This window comes from Haematobia irritans, chromosome 3, assembly GCF_050003625.1.
Source record: "Haematobia irritans isolate KBUSLIRL chromosome 3, ASM5000362v1, whole genome shotgun sequence".
NCBI classification, from domain to species: domain Eukaryota; kingdom Metazoa; phylum Arthropoda; class Insecta; order Diptera; family Muscidae; genus Haematobia; species Haematobia irritans.
The window spans coordinates 156,041,456-156,060,514 of record NC_134399.1 but is presented as its reverse complement, the minus strand read 5'-3'; the positions used below and the strand labels follow the sequence as shown (position 1 = coordinate 156,060,514).

Here is a 19,059-nt window from a genome sequence, read left to right as displayed (position 1 = left end):
TTCCGGCCGAAATGCTCGAAAAAGTTGCCCAAAATTGGACTTTCCGAATGGACCACCTAAGACGCAGCCGCGGTCAACATTTAAATGAAATTATCTTCAAAAAGTAAATGTCATGGACCAATCTAACGTTTCAAATAAAGAACCGATGAGATTTTGCAAATTTTATGCGTTTTTTTTTTTAAAAAAAGTTATCAAGCTCTTAACAAATCACCCTTTACTAAACCATGTTTTAGTTTGGCTGAAACGAATGAAAAAGGTAAACTAGGGGCTACCGTAAACAAAACAATATATTAAGAAAATGTCCTATACATAATTGTTTGAATGTAAATAATTAAAAAAATATACGTACCCATTGCCGGCATGAACTGCCTATTTTTTAGTAGTATTGCCGGGCGTTTCAGTAACGAGTGCTTTGTGTAGTACTTGTAGTACAGCGAAAAGACCCATTATTGGTCCTCTATGTTCTAATACGGATCACAAACTTACTTTGAAAATATCTTTATGTACAGAAATAAATCACAATTTTATTGTATATTGAATTTCTCAGAAATTTTGTTTATTTGATTTGGTTTTTTCTCTGAAAATGTTATAATTTCCGTATTTATGTAATTACTTTTGTATATTAATTTAATATCGTTTGTTTTGTGTGTGTGTGTTTTTTTTTTAATTTTAATAATTGTAGCTAGATTTTTCTTAGTGTTATAGTAATTTGTTGGTAAACTTTTCGAAAAATTATTAGTGGAACACATGTTACGCATAACAAACAAAATATGTTAGAACAAAAATATTGCGACATTAAAAAATTAAAATTATTGATATTGTATCAATTCTGTAGAAATGAATGAATTCAACCGTTTAAGTTATAGGTTATGGGATTTGTTTTTGTATTAATTGCATAGTCAAGACATAAGGACTTGGTAAAATGTTAATGCATTTAACCCTCTCATGCCCAATGTTGCCTATATGCACTATGGTGCCTATATGCATCTAAGTCCCGCTATTTTGATTTATTAGACATGCGATTTTTTGCATTATGTGACTTTGAGTTTTTTCATTTCATGTGTTTCTCAGAACTAACATAAAGGATGGTTAAATTGTATGGGCCGATGTTGAATGTGAACCACCCTTAACCGCCAATTTTTTTCCGAATTTTTTTTTTTGACATTTCTCTATTTCAGACTTACACAATTTGAACCATGGACGTCGTGAATGGGCACAATGGTTCCAAGAAATGGCAACAGTGGATGATCAATTTTCGAAGAAAATCATCTTCAGTGATGAGGCACATTTTCACCTCAGTGGATTCGTCAATAAACAGAATTGCCGCATTTGGGCAAAAGAAAATCCAAGAGTGATTGGCGAAAATCCAATGCACCCACAAAGAGTGATTGTTTGGTGCGGTTTATGGGCTGGCGGCATCATCGGGCCGTATTTTTTCCAAAATGAGGCCGGTCAGGCAGTTACTGTGAATGGTGTTCGCTATCGTGAGATGATAACGAACTTTTTTATCGCCCGAATTGGAAGATATGGATGTGGACGATATGTGGTTTCAGCAGGACGGTGTCACTTGCCACACAGCTAACGAAACAATGGCTCTTTTGCGCAACAAATTCGATGCCGTGTTATCTCACGTAATGGCGATGTCAATTGGCCGCCAAGATCATGTGATTTGACGCCGTTGGACTTTTTTCTTTGGGGTTATTTGAAAGAAAAGGTGTACGTCGATAAGCCAGCAACAATTCAAGAGCTAAAGGATGAGATAATTCGGCACATTAACGGCATAGAACCTCCATTATGCCTCAGCGTCATCGAAAATTTGGACCATCGGATGAAGGTGTGCCACCGAGGTCGCGGCGCCCATTTGGCCGATATTTTGTTCCATACATAATTGAGTAATACCAATATATCATAATAAAATAAAATTACAATAATTTCCTAAATAGTTTGTGTTTTATTCAAAATCAACATCGGCCCTTGAAATTTTAACCACCCTTTATATAGCGCTTTAAAAAAATTATAGATCTGTGTATTTTAATTCCGGCATGAGAGGGTTATAGGAATTTGCCAACTTTGTGGGTGCGATTGCTAAAATTCTCAACGATTGCATACAAAAAGTAAATACAGTGAAACTTATTCACCTTGGTTTCTCTGAAGAGCAGACACTTCAAAAATGTAAATGTTCTTGCGAAGTTTGCTATATTATTAAATGCGCTTTTTCCGACACGAATTTTAAAACGAACCACCAAGTTTTGTACGTGTACGAAATGGGCGTGGTTCTTTTCCAACACCGACCATTTTTTCCAAAAGTTGCGTCTATATATGAGATTCTTTCATACCATATTTCAGGGCTCTAAGTGAGCCACAGTGGTGCAATGTTTAGCATGCCCGCCTTGCATACATAGGGTGGTGGATTCAAACCCAGTTTCGACCAAACACCAAAAAGTTTTTCAGCGGTGGATTATCCCACCTCAGTAATGCTGGCGACATTTCTAAGTGTTTCACAGCTTCTCTAAGTGGCTTCCCCCGTTCGGACTCGGCTATAAGAAGGTCCCTTGCCATTGTATAAAAGAAGTTCCCTTGTCATTGAGCTTAACAAAGAATCGGGCAGCACTCAGTGATAAGAGAGAAGTTCACCACTGTAGTATCAAAATGGACTGAATAGTCTAAGTGAGCCTGAAATATCGGGCTGCTACTATACCTAACCTAATGGTTCTTGATTTTTGTCATCTCAGATTGGTCGTACGGCATACTGTGCGTGGGTGCACACTTTTGAGCAAAATTTTGGCACTATAACTTCATTTTAGCAAAAACGATGATGAATTCATTAGGACGATAGAAGAACAAATATCATTAGAATATTTTATAATTTAGAAAATTATATTACAAAGAAATATTCTATAGTAAGAATATCATAAAAATAAAGATAAATAAAATTGATAGCCTTTGAAAACGACTTCATTTGTAATTAATATACACAAAAATACACAAAGTGACAAATATAGTATCTAAAGACGACCTGAATATAGTTTAAATATAAATAAATTATATTAAATATATGATAGTTTGGACTTAATTTCAAATAAATATACACATATACGAGTAAGTTAAGATAAAATTATCACTCAGGTAACAAATATAAAGAGACTGTGACTGTTTTATAGTACGCAAAGTACACATGTTGAGGCAATTTCATTTAAGGTCTTTTTAATTGTTATTTCTATTCTTTAGTTTTTTTGCTAATGTCGTAACTGGCTGAATGAAGAATTATAAATTTTGATTTATTTTCGTTTTGTTGTTTAGTTATAACATTAAGAACGTAAATATTGTATAAAGGGTTTATTGCGCAAGCTTAAATCACATTGGTGTTTTTGTTTTTGTTTTTTAATTTTATTCAAATTAATTTAAAAAAATTTTGGTTTTATTCAAAGTTTTTTAAAACTTTCTTTTCATATTATTTTTTTTTTTTTCAACCGACATGCATTTTTGTTCTAAAATATATCTAAAAATGTTTTGCTTTGATTTAAAAGCTTTTTTTAGATCTAGTACAATAGTTTTCTATTGTTTTTTGGGTATATATTTCGTGTTTTTTATTTTTGGTACATTCACGAAGATTTTTTTTTGTTCAATTTATTGAATTAAAATAATACATTCGGGTTTGAAATTAATAAAGAGCATATTTAGTTTTTTTTTTTTGCTTTTAGTTTCCCAGAATATATGATTCTGCATTTTTCAATTAGATAAGTCAGACTTTAGGAAATATAAAATATAATGGGAAAAATATACTTTAATATACTTAGAATAATACAAATTCAACAAAGCTTTTGAAATTTCTTAGTTTTTAATTAGTATTTTGGAGAGATAGATTGTTAATCAAGTCATTCTACTAACTCTTACATATTTCTAACTATAGGATAATATAAAATACATTTATATAAGTATATTGTAATATTGGTATTCCCGAAAAAGCTACCAAGAACAATAACTGAATGAAATTAAATGAAACGAAACGAAGTTTTAGAGCAAAGAAATTTAATTTTGTATGTTTATTGGAGATTTTATTTGCCAGTAATTTAATCAAAAATCCTGTTGAGGGGAGAATGATAGTGGAAAATCTGTTCAAATAATTAGTCGTGCTCTTCAATTAGATTTTTTTAAATGCTTGTTGTTGCCTTCACTGAAAAAAGCTTGCCTAGTTGCTTCCGAGTCAAAGAAACGTAGAATTTAAGTAAGCATAAATTTAAGATATAATTCTCTTTTAAAATCGGGTTTTGCGTCCTTAATATTAGGAAACAAATTTGAATTCATTCGTTTTTACTTCTTTTTTCTTCATGTGTCATCAAAGTTCTTTAAAGGTGTGTTAAAGACAACATAAGTTTTCAAATTGTTCAAAAATGTTCTCCCACAGATGTTCTTTATTTTAATTACTCAAGAAGTTCTTTTATTGAATTAAAATTTATAATTCGCTTTTTCATATTTTTAAAAGTAATTTTAATTTTTTTTTGTTTCGAATAGGTTAGAAGCATAGTATCCTTAATATGGATACTATGTTTTTGTTTAAATTTTGTGGAAAAAAATCTAAATCCATAATGCTAAATCCAAATTGAGCATTTTTGAAAATATTTTAGGTCAAGCGTTTCAGACAAGCGTTAGAATGCATTAAAATCATAAAAAATTTTAAAAAGTATTTATTTATCAAAATATCACAAAATTTTTCAAATCACATCCAAAACACTGAACTCGGATCACACCTTAAGAAGCAATGCATATTCAGTGCAACGGCTGTTGAAATAGTGGACATCCGTCCTATGACAAGCTCATGTTAAATTCATCACTTCGGGATCCAAAAAGAACATTTTCAGTACTTTTATGCCGACTCTTTTTATACCCTTCACCACTACTGTGGTACAGGGTATAATAATTTTTTGCTGGGTAGCTATCGACCGATAAATCATAAATACACTTTTGCGAAAATAAAAAATGATTAAAAAAACAAGTCAGTAAAGTAGAAAGTCTGGCGGGGCCGACTATATCATACCCTAAACCACCCCTACTGAATTAGTAAACATAAGCATTTGTCGGGTATCATTGGTATACGTTTTGGAGTATCATTAGTATTGGTTTTGGAGAACATAAAGGGGGGTACATATTTACGGGAGTCTTGTCACAATCTGAGCAGAAATGTCTAATATTAGGAGCTATAGTTTATTTTGCACCAAAAGAGTTAGTATGCCACTAATATTGAGTCCATTATTAAAAAAGAGGAAATCTGCCAATTAGTTGTGGGTAATAAATCCAAATTTGTAAAAATCGGGCAATATTATTATGTAAGAGCTACATGTAAGTCTAAATACGATCAGCTAGTACATCAAAATTTGAAATATGAATAACATAGTTTAATAAGTAAGAGTATTATGGCCAAATATGACAAAATCGAGCGATGCATATATATGGGACCCATATCGAAATCTGAACCAATTTGTATAATATTTTGCAGGTATGATTGATACCACAGAAGGTTACCTTGTGTAAAATTTAAGTACGATCAGTTAATAAATGAGGCCCCTATGGTCAAAAATAAGGTTTTTAGGGGCAAATTTTTCAAAATCGGGCGATACATATATATGGGAACTATATCTAAATCTGAACCGATTTCGATGAAATTTCGCACATACAGTTAGAGCTATAGCGGATTACATTTAGCCAACTTTGAGTAAGATAGGTTGATAAATAAGGGTTTTACGGCCAAATTTGACCAAATCGAGCGATACATATATATGAGAGCTATATCTAAATCTGAACCGATTTCGATGAAATTGCGCACATACAGTTAGAGGTATAGAAGATTACATTTAGCCAACTTTGAGTACTATCGGTTGATAAATAATGGTTTTACGGCCAAATTTGGCAATATCGGGCGATACATATATATGGGAGCTATATCTAAATCTGAACCGATTTCGATTATTTTTAGCACATATTGTCAGTACCATGAAAGATTAGAGTAAGCCAAGTTTGAGTAAGATCGCTTAATAAATAAGGTTTTTATGGCCAAATTTGGGAAAATCGGGCGATACATATATATGGGAGCTATATCTAAATCTGAACCGATTTCGATGAAATTTTGCAGACTTAAAGGCTGATGAAAAAGTTTACTATGCGCAAAATTTGATGACGATCGGTTTGTAAAAAAGCGCAACGTGACTCCATTTGTCGAAATCGGGCGATACATATATGTGGGAGCTATATCTAAATTTGATCCGATTTCTTCCAAATTCAATAGCGTTCGTCCTTGTGCCCAAAAAAACACCCTGTACCAAATTTCATCCAAATCGGTTGGTAGTTGCGACCGGAATCCTGTGAACAACAAATACATGGACAGACGGACGGACACCAAGCGCTAGATCGACTCAGGAGGTGATTCTGAGTCGATCGGTATATATTTTATGGGGTCTAAAATCAATATTTCTGGTAGGCACATTTTTTGACCGATCAAACTTATTATACCCTGACCACTATGTGGTTTAGGGTATAACAATTACGCCGTCAAAAATAAGTGAATAGCACGGCGATTATTCCTTCAATAGTGGCTTCCTCGAATGTAAAAACCAAGTCAAAAACTCAAAAACTATGTGGTTTAGGGTATAACAATTACGCCGTCAAAAATAAGTGAATAGCACGGCGATTATTCCTTCAATAGTGGCTTCCTCGAATGTAAAAACCAAGTCAAAAACTCAACATTTGCTTATAGTAATAACTGCTAACAAACATCCGGCGGGCATTTGTTTTACTTTTAATACCACAGTCTATTGTAATTGTGTTATTTTTTGGCAAAACGTGTTTAGCTTATAAACATTTTGCAGACAGCAACTATATATAGTTGCTGTCTGCAAATAAAATGCATTACAGAAAAAATACGCTGTTTACGTATTTCGATCATAAGTCCGAAAAATGTGTTCTCGAGTTGAAACAAATAACTTTTTGAGAAGTGTAAAAAACGTGTGTTGTGTGGTGTAACCTACGGTGAGACCCAGAAAAGTTATGATTAATTGACCCGCAGGAAAAAAATATATATTTTGATCTTAATAGCTCTGGAATACTTGTATATATTGTATGTTACTAACATATAAAAATGGATGGATTTTTAAACGCACTTTTAATAAACGAAAAGAAAAATTACAAAGAAAATGACATTAAATGCATATTGGATTTTTTTCTTATTAAAACAATTTAGAGTATATTCTATACAACACTAATGTGATATTATCTATTAGTTTAGTTATTCGTATTATTATTTGTGGTGGTATAATGATTCATAAATAGGGAATGTATCGCTACACTAATTTTGATTATTTTCATTAACCAATACGGTGCTACTATTGTATTGTTCTATTGCCTAAAGTCTAGATATCATCTTTTAATCTATGTGTGTATGTTTTATTAACACAATTTATATAATATTTCTGGGATAAGGTAAAGCTTTAAAAAATTTTAAAGGCAAATTTAGCAAATGACAAAACAAAAATAGTTAAAAACATAGCTAAAGTCTGCTGAAAAAGGGAAAGTAGTTAGTGTCTGTTAAATTGGAAACTTTATTGTGTTATTCTTTAAACCCAACTTCCTTAAAACGTGCCATAGTTTGGCTGTATTCTATGATACAACCAGGAGGCGAACTTCTCTCATATTAATGCCCAATTCTATGGTAAGCTTATTGACTAAGGACCTCCTTATAGGAGAGTCTTAACGGTGTTTCTCATTACAGTGAAAGCACTTCGAGAAGCTGTTCGGTCGAAACGGGGAAACCCACGACCCTTTGTGACCAAGACGGACATGCTAACCGTTGTACCACGATGGGTAGAAGACTTTGATATTCAAAATATATGCACCAATCTTTACGTCCGTTCGTCTGTTCGTATATACTTTTTCACAATATAGACCCCCAGGTTCTCATTCAATTTGAAATTCGATCATGAAATTTGATGCAGAAGAGTTTCTAGCCACAAGGATGACATCTAATCGGTTCGTTTCGGCTCACACCCGGGTTGTCACAGTTGGTAGAATTCTATAAAAAATGATAGATTTTTTACTGTTTGGTAGTTGGTAGAATTCTTGTGCACTACTTCTGCATCAAAAAGGTATTTCACAAATTTTCTATAGAAATAAAATTGTAACAAAATTTCCTACAAAACTAAAAAAAGTTGTGCAGAAATAAAATTAAAAAAAACTGTACTAAAAAATGTATGAAAATAAAATTTTAACAAAATTTTCTAAAAAAAAAAATTCCTAGAGAAATAGAATTTTGACAAAATTTTCTATAGAGAAAAGATTTGACAAAATTTATTTCTATAGAAATACAATTTTGAAATAATTCCTATAGAAATAAAATTTTGACGAAATTCTTCCTACACCTATAGAGATTAAATTTTGACAAAATTTTCTATAGAAAAAAATTTGACAAGATTTTCTATATAAAAAAAAATATTGACAAAATTGTTTATAGAAAATAATTGACAAAATTTTCTATATAAAAAAAAAATCTGAAAAAAACTTCTGTAGAAATAAAATTTTGTCAAAATTTTATTTCTATACACATTTTTTCCAAATTTTATTTCTATACAAAATTTTTCCCATTTTTATTTCTATACAAAATTTTTCCAAATTTTATTTCTATACAAATTTTTTAAAAATTTTATTTCTATATAAATTTTTTGAAAATTTTATTTCTATACAAATTTTGTTTTAAATTAAAATAAAATTTTGAAAAAAAAATCCTATAGAAATAAAATGTTGACAAAATTCTTCCTACTCCTACAGAAATTAAATTTAGACGAAGAAAAAACTGACAAAATTTGCTATAGAAATAAAATTTTGAAAAAAAAATTGTGCAGAAATAAAATTTTGACAAAATTTTTAAATTTTATTTCTATACAAATTTTTTTAAAAATTTTATTTCTATACAATTTTTTTTTTTTTCAAAAATTGAAACAAAATTCCTATAGAAATAAAATTTTGACACAATTCTTCCTACTCCTATAGAGATTCAATTTTGACAAAATTTTCTATAGAAAAAAAGTTGACAAAATTTTCTATATAAAAAACATATTGACAGAATTTTCGATAGAAAACAATTTGACAAAATGTTCTAAAGGGTGATTTGTTAAGAGCTTGATAACTTTAAAAAAAAAAAAAAACGCATAAAATTTGCAAAATCTCATCGGTTCTTTATTTGAAACGTTAGATTGGTCCATGACATTTACTTTTTGAAGATAATTTCATTTAAATGTTGACCGCGGCTGCGTCTTAGGTGGTCCATTCGGAAAGTCCAATTTTGGGCAACTTTTTCGAGCATTTCGGCCGGAATAGCCCGAATTTCTTCGGAAATGTTGTCTTCCAAAGCTGGAATAGTTGCTGGCTTATTTCTGTAGACTTTAGACTTGACGTAGCCCCACAAAAAATAGTCTAAAGGCGTCAAATCGCATGATCTTGGTGGCCAACTTACCGGTCCATTTCTTGAGATGAATTGTTCTCCGAAGTTTTCCCTCAAAATGGCCATAGAATCGCGAGCTGTGTGGCATGTAGCGCCATCTTGTTGAAACCACATGTCAACCAAGTTCAGTTCTTCCATTTTTGGCAACAAAAAGTTTGTTAGCATCGAACGATAGCGATCGCCATTCACCGTAACGTTGCGTCCAACAGCATCTTTGAAAAAATACGGTCCAATGATTCCACCAGCGTACAAACCACACCAAACAGTGCATTTTTCGGGATGCATGGGCAGTTCTTGAACGGCTTCTGGTTGCTCTTCACTCCAAATGCGGCAATTTTGCTTATTTACGTAGCCATTCAACCAGAAATGAGCCTCATCGCTGAACAAAATTTGTCGATAAAAAAGCGGATTTTCTGCCAACTTTTCTAGGGCCCATTCACTGAAAATTCGACGTTGTGGCAGATCGTAAGTCTATTCATGATGAAATGTCAAAGCATACTGAGCATCTTTCTCTTTGACACCATGTCTGAAATCCCACGTGATCTGTCAAATACTAATGCATGAAAATCCTAACCTCAAAAGAATCACCCTTTATAAAAAAAATGAAAAAACTTGCGTAGAAATAAAAATTAGACAAAATTTGTAAATTTTAGTTCTATACAATTTTTTTAATTTTATTTCTATACAAAAAAATTATTCAAAAATTGTTTTCTATATAATTTGAGAAAAATTTGTTTCTATAGAAAATTTTGAAAAAACTTAATTTAGAAAACTAAAATTTTGAAAAAAAAATTCTTTGGAAAAAAATCATATAGAAATGAAATTTTGAGAACAAAAATCGTATATAAATAAAATTTTGACAAAATTTTTTTTTAAATAAAAATAATAAAATATAGAAATAAAATATTGAATAAATTTCCTATAGAAATAAAATCTCGGATCTACCATACTCGGTGAAGGAGAAGTTGATACATGCATTAGTTATGCCCCACTTACTTTATTGTATTGAGGTTTATAACAGTACAACAGGGGAGAACTTGAGAAAGGCGAAATTAGCAGTGAATAGATTAGTACCTTATCTATATTCGATTGGACGGTTCGATCGTGTCTCAGACTATGTCCTTAGGATGTTCCTTCTCAGAATTTGTTGATTTAAGATCGCTGTTGTTATTTTACAAGATTTTTAAGACACAAACTCCTCTTTTTCTTGTCAACTTATTTGCTTTTGGACGCTCTCGTCACAATCAATTGATTATTCCAACTGCCAGTCGATACATGAATAAATCATTTCATGTGAGAATTGGTAGACTGTATAATAGTCTGCCGAATACATTAAAGCATTTTGATATATCCTACAACACCTACCGAAAGAACCTTCGGTAGATTGCTGGTTCAATTTTTCATATAAGATTGTTGTTTTTTTTATTAATTGATGCTTTATATTTTCATATAATATTGAAATGTCCGTTAGAGAGTAGTACATTGTAATTCGTTAAATTGGTCCATTGCAAAAAAAAAATAAAGTTTAAGTTGGTACTAAATAACCTAACCACTAATGTGCAGCTTCGGGGATATCATTTTAGAGTACTATAGAAATTGGTGGATATTAACGTTAGAAAACGTTGAAGGTTATAATTTGGAAGATGTAACGGTCAAAACTGGAAACACCTATATGTAATTGGAATTTTAAGTTTGGGTTATATCATAACGTCTAAGCTAGCTTGATGTTGAAATTAAAAAATAAACATATATAGTTGAAAATATTATTTTACAATTGCTTTAATTTCGCAACGATTTTATTTTTAGATAATTACAAAGATTTATCCAGGAAATATTATATAAAAATATGTTATGAGTAACTATGGACCATTTTGTGAGTAATGAGGAATGTATCGTTGAACAAGGTATATTATGTTTTCTCTATCACTTACAATGCTAATGACTAAAAACACAAGAATTAAAATAAAAAGCTAAATTCACGACGAAACCCTGGAGACATGTTTTGAGTAAGTAATGTTTGATCAATATCAATAGATTGGCAAAATAGTTAACTCATAGTAATATCTAGGTCCTTTTATAATATTTTCTTTTTCATAATAAATTGGGCAACTAATTATTCGTATCTATATATATAAAAAAAACTATTTGAGAATTATTCTATCATCGAAAAACAAATAATTTTCTCTTGTGATAAATAAATACTAAAATTACATTATCTTAACTACATGGACAAAATAGATGCACACATCTACAATTAAAAATACAGAATTATTTAATAATATATTAAAATATATAGATAACTAAAGGTCAATGAAAATATCACGCGTATGTTTTTGTTTGCATATTTGCTCTCTATTCCATATGCCATAGGCATTTGCAAAATTCCAAAATTGCTTAAAACTTACTCAATACCAAAGGTATTTGTCTCTTCTACAGCCAACAATAGTTTTTCATACAATAGCTCTGGTGTAGGATAGGGGGGCAAATCTAAGCGATTGAAACAGGTATGGGCTCGTGGTAAGGCATTTGGTTTCCCCCATTTTTCAATGCAAAATCGTCGAGGACCCGTTGAACCGCGTAATGCTGAAAAACCTTCATAGGGTATGCTTGAGGTACCGGTGACGAATTGTAATAGACGCAGTCGTTGCTCATTGGTGAATTTTTCGATGACCTGCCAAAACCATATGATAACCTGATGATTATCATGATAACCGGATCGATATTCTGTATTGAGACGCCAATCATTAATATCTATCTCAGCTGTACCAGCTATGACCAGCTCCAATTCACGGGCATCGAATACCGATACCAGACGGGAATCAACGACTTCATAGAAGCCACGCACCAAAGATTCTGTTTGCTCTTGAACACCTCGCTCCAAACGCCACTTGATCATACGTTCCAGATATTCCTTTTTATTTTTCTCATTAACAATGAGATTTTTTCCACCTGGCTTCAGTTCACGTTCCACCACACGACCCAACAGCTCTTCAGTGACACAAAACGTTAAACCTAAATCGATACCTGTACCAATATCATTATCACGTATCCATTGTAATGACTGATGGAATTCACTGTCCAATGATTCCAAATCACTTAAAGCTACCGGAAGTCTTAGTAGAGCTTTGTAGAATGGCCGGGTGAAAAAGGCATCCAATAGGTATTGATGTACTAAAGCTAAGCCCAGAACACGACCGCTAAAACGGAACCAATCATGGCAATTATCTACAAAAGCAGAAAGTGGTGACACTTGCACAGTGTAAGTGTCATTGGCAGAATATTCAAAGAGGCCATAGTAGGGATTGAATAATTCACGGGATAACAAAAAGAAGAATTCTCTGAAAAATTTGATTAGTATTTAAAAGGTATAGAAGAAGCATATGGGTAAGACTTACCTTGACGGACCTCCGTAATCAAGTCCTTCTTCTGTATCCCAGAGGACAGCTAAGCGGCCTCTTTGTAAGTCTTTTTTATTGGCCGACATAATGCGCCGGAATGCATCTTCCAGTAAGTGAGTACGGCGTATTTGTAATCTACAAAATTAAGAAAAAAAAAAGAATTTATTTACAAATGGAATGAGTATTTTTTGTAAAATGTATTTTCATCCTACTTTCGACTCTATATGCATGATTTGAAATTAAAAGGTCTCTCATAAAGCACCCTTGCTTGTAGTTTCTCATAAAGCACCCTTGTTTGTTCCATTCTTGGCTATAATTTATTAATCGACATTTAATAGTGGCCAAATTCGACTAATCAAACTTTAACAAAAGTGTCGAAAAATCGAATTTGAATTGAAAGAGGTATGTAATTTAACTATTTTTATGCTGGTAATTAATCAAAAGCCGAAAGAAAATCGACATTTCCAATTTTCGAATATTATTTTTGAGAAATAATACCATGCCAAAAACTGAAAATTACAGCTAGGGATTGCAACAACTCTTCGAATTTTTCAAATTGAAAAAAGAAATCGAATTTCGACAATTAGAGTTTTACAAAAGTCGACTAATCGACTTTTTATAAAAAAAAAGAGTCGACAACTCGAAATCGGTTTCTGTTATCCTGAAATTCGACTAATCAGCTTGTGATATTTGTGAAAAACGACTTTTGACGTTGGCCAAAATCGACTAGTTGTCTTTTAACGAAAAAAATCGAAAAGTAACGAGTATCTTTACAAGTTCGCATTTATTTTAAAAAATATTCTAAAAACTATAAATATGTAGACATACGACGAATATGAATGTGTAAAATTATCCCGTTTTTTAGTTAAACCGGATAATTTTTGTTAATAATTTGAGTTAACGCTGAAAATTGTGATAAAGTAAAAATCGATGTTTTGTTTCTGATTACAATCCCTATTATTGCTGAATAATAACCTGCTCTTGTGATGCTCCTATATTAGGAGAACATCTTTTCGGAATCTTCCGAACATTTTTGGAATATAACAAGTTGGCTGATAAGTCCCCGGTCTGACTCATATATGGCGTCGCTAGTATTAAATGCATATTATTTTTATATAGTACCAACCTTCAAATGATTCGTGCCAAAATTTGACGTCTGTAAGTCAATTAGTTTGTGAGATAGAGCGTCTTTTCTGAAGCAACTTTTGTTATTGTGAAAAAAAAATGGAAAAAAGGGAATTTCGTGTTTTGATAAAATACTGTTTTCTGAAGAGAAAAAATACAGTGGAAGCAAAAACTTGGCTTGATAATGAGTTTCCGGACTCTGCCCCAGGGAAATCAACAATAATTAATTGGTATGCAAAATTCAAGTGTGGTGAAATGAGCACGGAGCACGGTGAATGCAGTGGACGCCCGAAAGAGGTGGTTACCGACGAAAACATCAAAAAAATCCACAAACGTAAAATGAAGTTGATCGAGATAGCAGAGGCCTTAAAGATATCAAAGGAACGTGTTGGTCATATCATTCATCAATATTTGGATATGCGGAAGCTCTGTGCAAAATGGGTGCCGCGCGAGCTCACATTTGACCAAAAACAACAACGTGATGTGATATGTGACAATGGATGAAACATGGCTCCATCACTACACTCCTGAGTGCAATCGACAGTCGGCTGAGTGGTCAGCGACCGGTGAACCGTCTCCGAAGCGTGGAAAGACTCAAAAGTCCGCTGGCAAAGTAATGACCTCTGTTTTTTGGGATGCGCATGGAATAATTTTTATCGATTATCTTGAGAAGGGAAAAAACCATCAACAGTGACTATTATATGGCGTTATTGAGCGTTTGAAGGTCGAAATCGCGACAAAACGGCCCCATATGAAGAAGAAAAAAGTGTTGTTCCACCAAGACAACGCACCGTGCCACAAGTCATTGAAAACGATGGCAAAAATTCATGAATTGGGTTTCGAATAGCTTCCCCACCCACCTTGTTCTTTTCTTTTTCTCAGACCTCAAAAGGACGCTCGCAGGGAAAAAATTTGGCTGCAATGAAGAGGCGATCGCCGAAACTGATGGCTATTTTGAGGCAAAGCCGAAGGAGTACTACCAAAATGGCATCAAAAAATTGGAAGGTCGTTATAATCGTTGTATCTCTCTTGAAGGGAACTATGTTGAATAATAAAAACAAATTTTAACAAAAAATGTGTTTTTCTTTGTTAGACCGGGGACTTATCAGCCAACCTGTAATGTAAAAAACAAAATATTTGGTGTTCGGTCGGAGCAGGGATCGAACCCACGGCCCTTTGTATGCGAGGCGGGCACCATGGCCAACTATATGAAAGTTTCTGATTAGTAGTTGTTTTTTTAACTTAGGCTCGTGGGCGCCGAAAACTATGCTTTATAAATATAACTTCTTGAATGTTTATGTTGCTTGTGCGTTGATGGCTATAGCGATAATTGTCTGTTGATGACAATAACAGCTACGTAGCCCAGTGGATAGTGTGTTGGCTTACAAACTGTATGGTCCGCGGCAGCGTTGCCAGAATTGTTTCACCAAAAACCGCTAGATTTGCCAAAAAAAAGCTAAAAAAAGGCTAAAAATTCTAAAAAAAATAGCTAGAAAAAAAGCTAACTTTTTTGTATCAAAAGTTACATTTTTGATTGAAATTTAGCAAACTTAAAGGCTTTATTTCACTTAAAATGTATATTATTTTAATTGTCTTCATTTTAATTCTACTTCTGTGAGACTACAACAATATTTAAATCATATTAGCTCTGTTTGCGTACTCGATACATTTTGATTACTATCACAAATTTTTACTGGTAGTCCTTCGTTTACATTTCACAGTAAAAACATTTTTCCCAGTAAAATCTTGCAATTATCACCTGGTCAATCATCAACAAATCCAATTGCACTAGAATTAGAAAATATAAATATCTTTCATTTTAATTGGTTTAAACCCGCTGAATTAATGATAAATTCGTGAACGTGTACACTTCTACTAATTTTACTAAAATTACCTAAACAAACCTATTGTTGTCCAATGTTCGTAAAAGTAAATCCATTCCATTAACCCTCTAATGCCCCAATGTTTTCTTACATACACTGAAAAAACCATGTCCGGTTCCAAAGATTTTGTACACTAATGATTTTGGTATTGATTCCGAATTGGAATTTATTCGTTTTTTCAGTATTTACTTCATGAACTATCAAAGAGCTTTAAAAACGCGCTAACGACAATTTAAATTTCCAAATTCAGACTTGACTTCTATTATTCTATGTATACGTTTTTAAAATAAAGTGTTGAAAAACATCTTCTATTTTTGAACGCTTTTTTGGTTTGTGGTCAAGATACAAAATATCCACAAATTTAAAGACTTTTCTTTAATTTTAAGAATTTTTTAGAATTGGCCCTCATTTCATGTAAAGATACCCATTTTTAAGCTGAATCACTTAATTATAAGGACAAAAGGATTTTATCGGCTTTTGGACAAGGAAAAAAGTTTATATAAGAGAAATTCACAAATGCTGTTATAACCAAAATTCGCGTTCGTATTTTAAGGACATGAACTCTTTAGCCTCACGATAATATCATAATAAATTTAGAATATTATAATAACATAAAAAGGATAAACGAATCAAATGCTAATATTCTAAATGTAATGTTTCAATTGAAAACCTTATTATGGCAACAAGGCTTAGATAGAAAACGCCGTTTTATCCATATTTCAATAGAAACATGTCGAAAATAAAAAAAAAAACAAAAATAGCTAAAACGGTCATGAAAAAAGCTAAAAGCTAAATTCATTTTTTGCCGCTAAACGACTTCAAAAAAAGCCAAATCTAGCGGGAAAATAGCTAAATTGGCAACGCTGGTCCGCGGTTCTCCATCCAGACGAAAGGTAAAATTTAAAAATAATTTCTTCTACATTGTTTGTATTACAGAAAAAGGTACTAAGAACTAAAAAACCTCGTGGATGTCAACAATATGTGAGGGAAGATGCAATCAGCCAGAAAAAAATTTTTTGTTAGTCTGGATGTAATCCAATAAAAGAATCAATTAGTATTGGATGTAATCCAATAAAAGAATCAACGTTTATCACAAAATGTATATACTTTTCTCCCAAAAAATGGGAAACGATATTTGTTTGTCTAAAATTTCGTTTGGGAGGAAAGAATTATTTTTTTGCGTGTAAAGACTAAATTTAGAGTTGTTTCCATGCACATTTTCTATAGACTATATTTTGAGAAAGTTTTCCTATAGAGACAAAATTTTACGAAAATTTCCCATAGAGACCAAATTTTGAGAAAATTTGCTATAGAGACTAAATACACTAGTTGACAAAATAAAATTGTTTTCATATACATTTGATGAGATGTGACTTTCCTTATATACTTGATGCGCTGAATTCGAGAAAAAAAATTAAATTTTTTTATGGAACAGTCATTGAGATATTCCGTTATTTTTAGTTTTTCTCTCTTTTTTCACTAAACAAATTATATTTCGAGTTAGATTATGAAGAAAACCATTTTTTTCAATGGTTTGTACTTTGCCGGCGGAAAAGAGTCACTGTTAAACACGATTTTTTTTTTTTTGAAAATTTGTCATTTTTGCATCGATATTTTTTGAATCACTTATCACAGATTATTCGTCATCTCGATATCTATCATTTGAGTACGGACATTTTTAACTCGAGATATAATTTGTTTAGTGAAAAAAGAACAAACAACTAAAAATAACGGGATATCTCAATCACTGTTCCATAAAAAAATTTACATTTTTTTTTCGAATTCAGCAGATCAAAATACATGGGAAAAGTCACCTCTCATCAAATGTACATTTTCAGTGTAAACTAGTGATAATAAGAAAATTTCCATAGAGACAACATTTTGTGAAAATTTCCCGTATAGACTATGTTTTAAGAAATTTTTATATAGGGACTAAATTTTGATAATATTTGCTATAGAGACTAAATTTCAGCAAAAGTTCCCATAGAGACTAAATGTTGACAAAATTTCTTGTAGAGACTAAATTTTGCAATTATAAAAAAGAATTGCCAAATATATAAACCAACTTACTTTAATTTGTGTGGTCCTTGACCATATCCTTTTGATTCCAGTTTTCTATAAAAACTTCTAAGCTTTGCCTCGAAATCACGCCGGAATGGAGGAGGAGCACGTTGCATCATGCGTGAATTGAGTACGGGAGAACCTTGAGGACTGCGTTCTTCGATAGGCACATAGCTCATAATTTCTTGTTCGAAGAGACTGTAAGAAAAATTTAAAAAAAAACTATGATGAGAAAGCTATTCAAATAAATAAGTATCGTTAGAAAGAAAAATCGTGGACCATTACATTGATACACTCTTAGAAAAATATGTTTTTCATATGTTCCGATATAAACAAAGTGTGTTTCGGGCACAATTTTAAAACACAATATATTTAAGTGCAAACATGTAATGTTCCTAAACTAACACTAAATGTTTGGGACATCTATTTTAATATGTTAGAATATATTATGTTTGGGGCATAAATGTTTCATAAAAATTATATGTGTGAATGCAAACATATATAAATTTACAAATTTCGACTAAACATACATATGTTGTGATATTTTATCCAAAGCGACAGAGAGTATAGAGAAAGAAATAGAGATGGAAACCGGGAGAGTTGACGAAAGATATCAACATAACACAGCGAAAGAATCCAAAGAGAGAAATTTTTGTGAAACTGCTTGTATGTTGTTTCGGAAAACTGTTTTATGATAAGGCCAAAAATTTGATATGCTTAAGTCTAAATATTATTTAATTTGAATAAAGAGAATGGACATTCGGAATTAAGAGAATAGACATTTGAAAAAAGCATGTGTTTTCGCCTTGAGAGCAGCATTTTATGTATGTGTGGGCATGTGTTTTGTTTATCATTTTGGCATTATGGGAACAATTTTTTTCTTGGTGCGTTAAAAGAAATCAGGGGTCTTCATAAAAATAACGAAAGGGCACTATACTATTTTTTAGAGTTGGGACAGTAAAATGAAATAAGGAGGAAATAGTGAAAAATTACACAGTAAAATGTATAAACACAAAGTTTAGTTCCTCTTTATTAATAAGTAGTCCCAGAGGAGTTGACGGACACCTTCACATATAAAAGCGGGCATTAAGTTCGAGTTTTGCAGCTA

General features: G+C 32.0%; 1 protein-coding gene across 3 annotated transcripts in view; it reads right to left on the bottom strand.

Moving 5' to 3' along the window:
* Positions 1–11,233: 11,233 nt before the first annotated feature.
* Hecw (Hecw ubiquitin protein ligase) overlaps positions 11,234–19,059 on the bottom strand; it is an 85,612-nt gene continuing 77,786 nt past the window's right edge. For all 3 annotated transcript variants that reach the window (XM_075299141.1, XM_075299140.1, XM_075299142.1), the window contains 3 exons: positions 17,961–18,149; positions 12,880–13,017; positions 11,234–12,822 (listed from right to left, as the gene is read on the bottom strand). In XM_075299141.1, the coding sequence (XP_075155256.1) occupies positions 11,886–12,822; positions 12,880–13,017; positions 17,961–18,149 (1,264 nt within the window). In that variant the 3' untranslated portion in view covers positions 11,234–11,885. The remainder of the gene's footprint in view (positions 12,823–12,879; positions 13,018–17,960; positions 18,150–19,059) is intronic.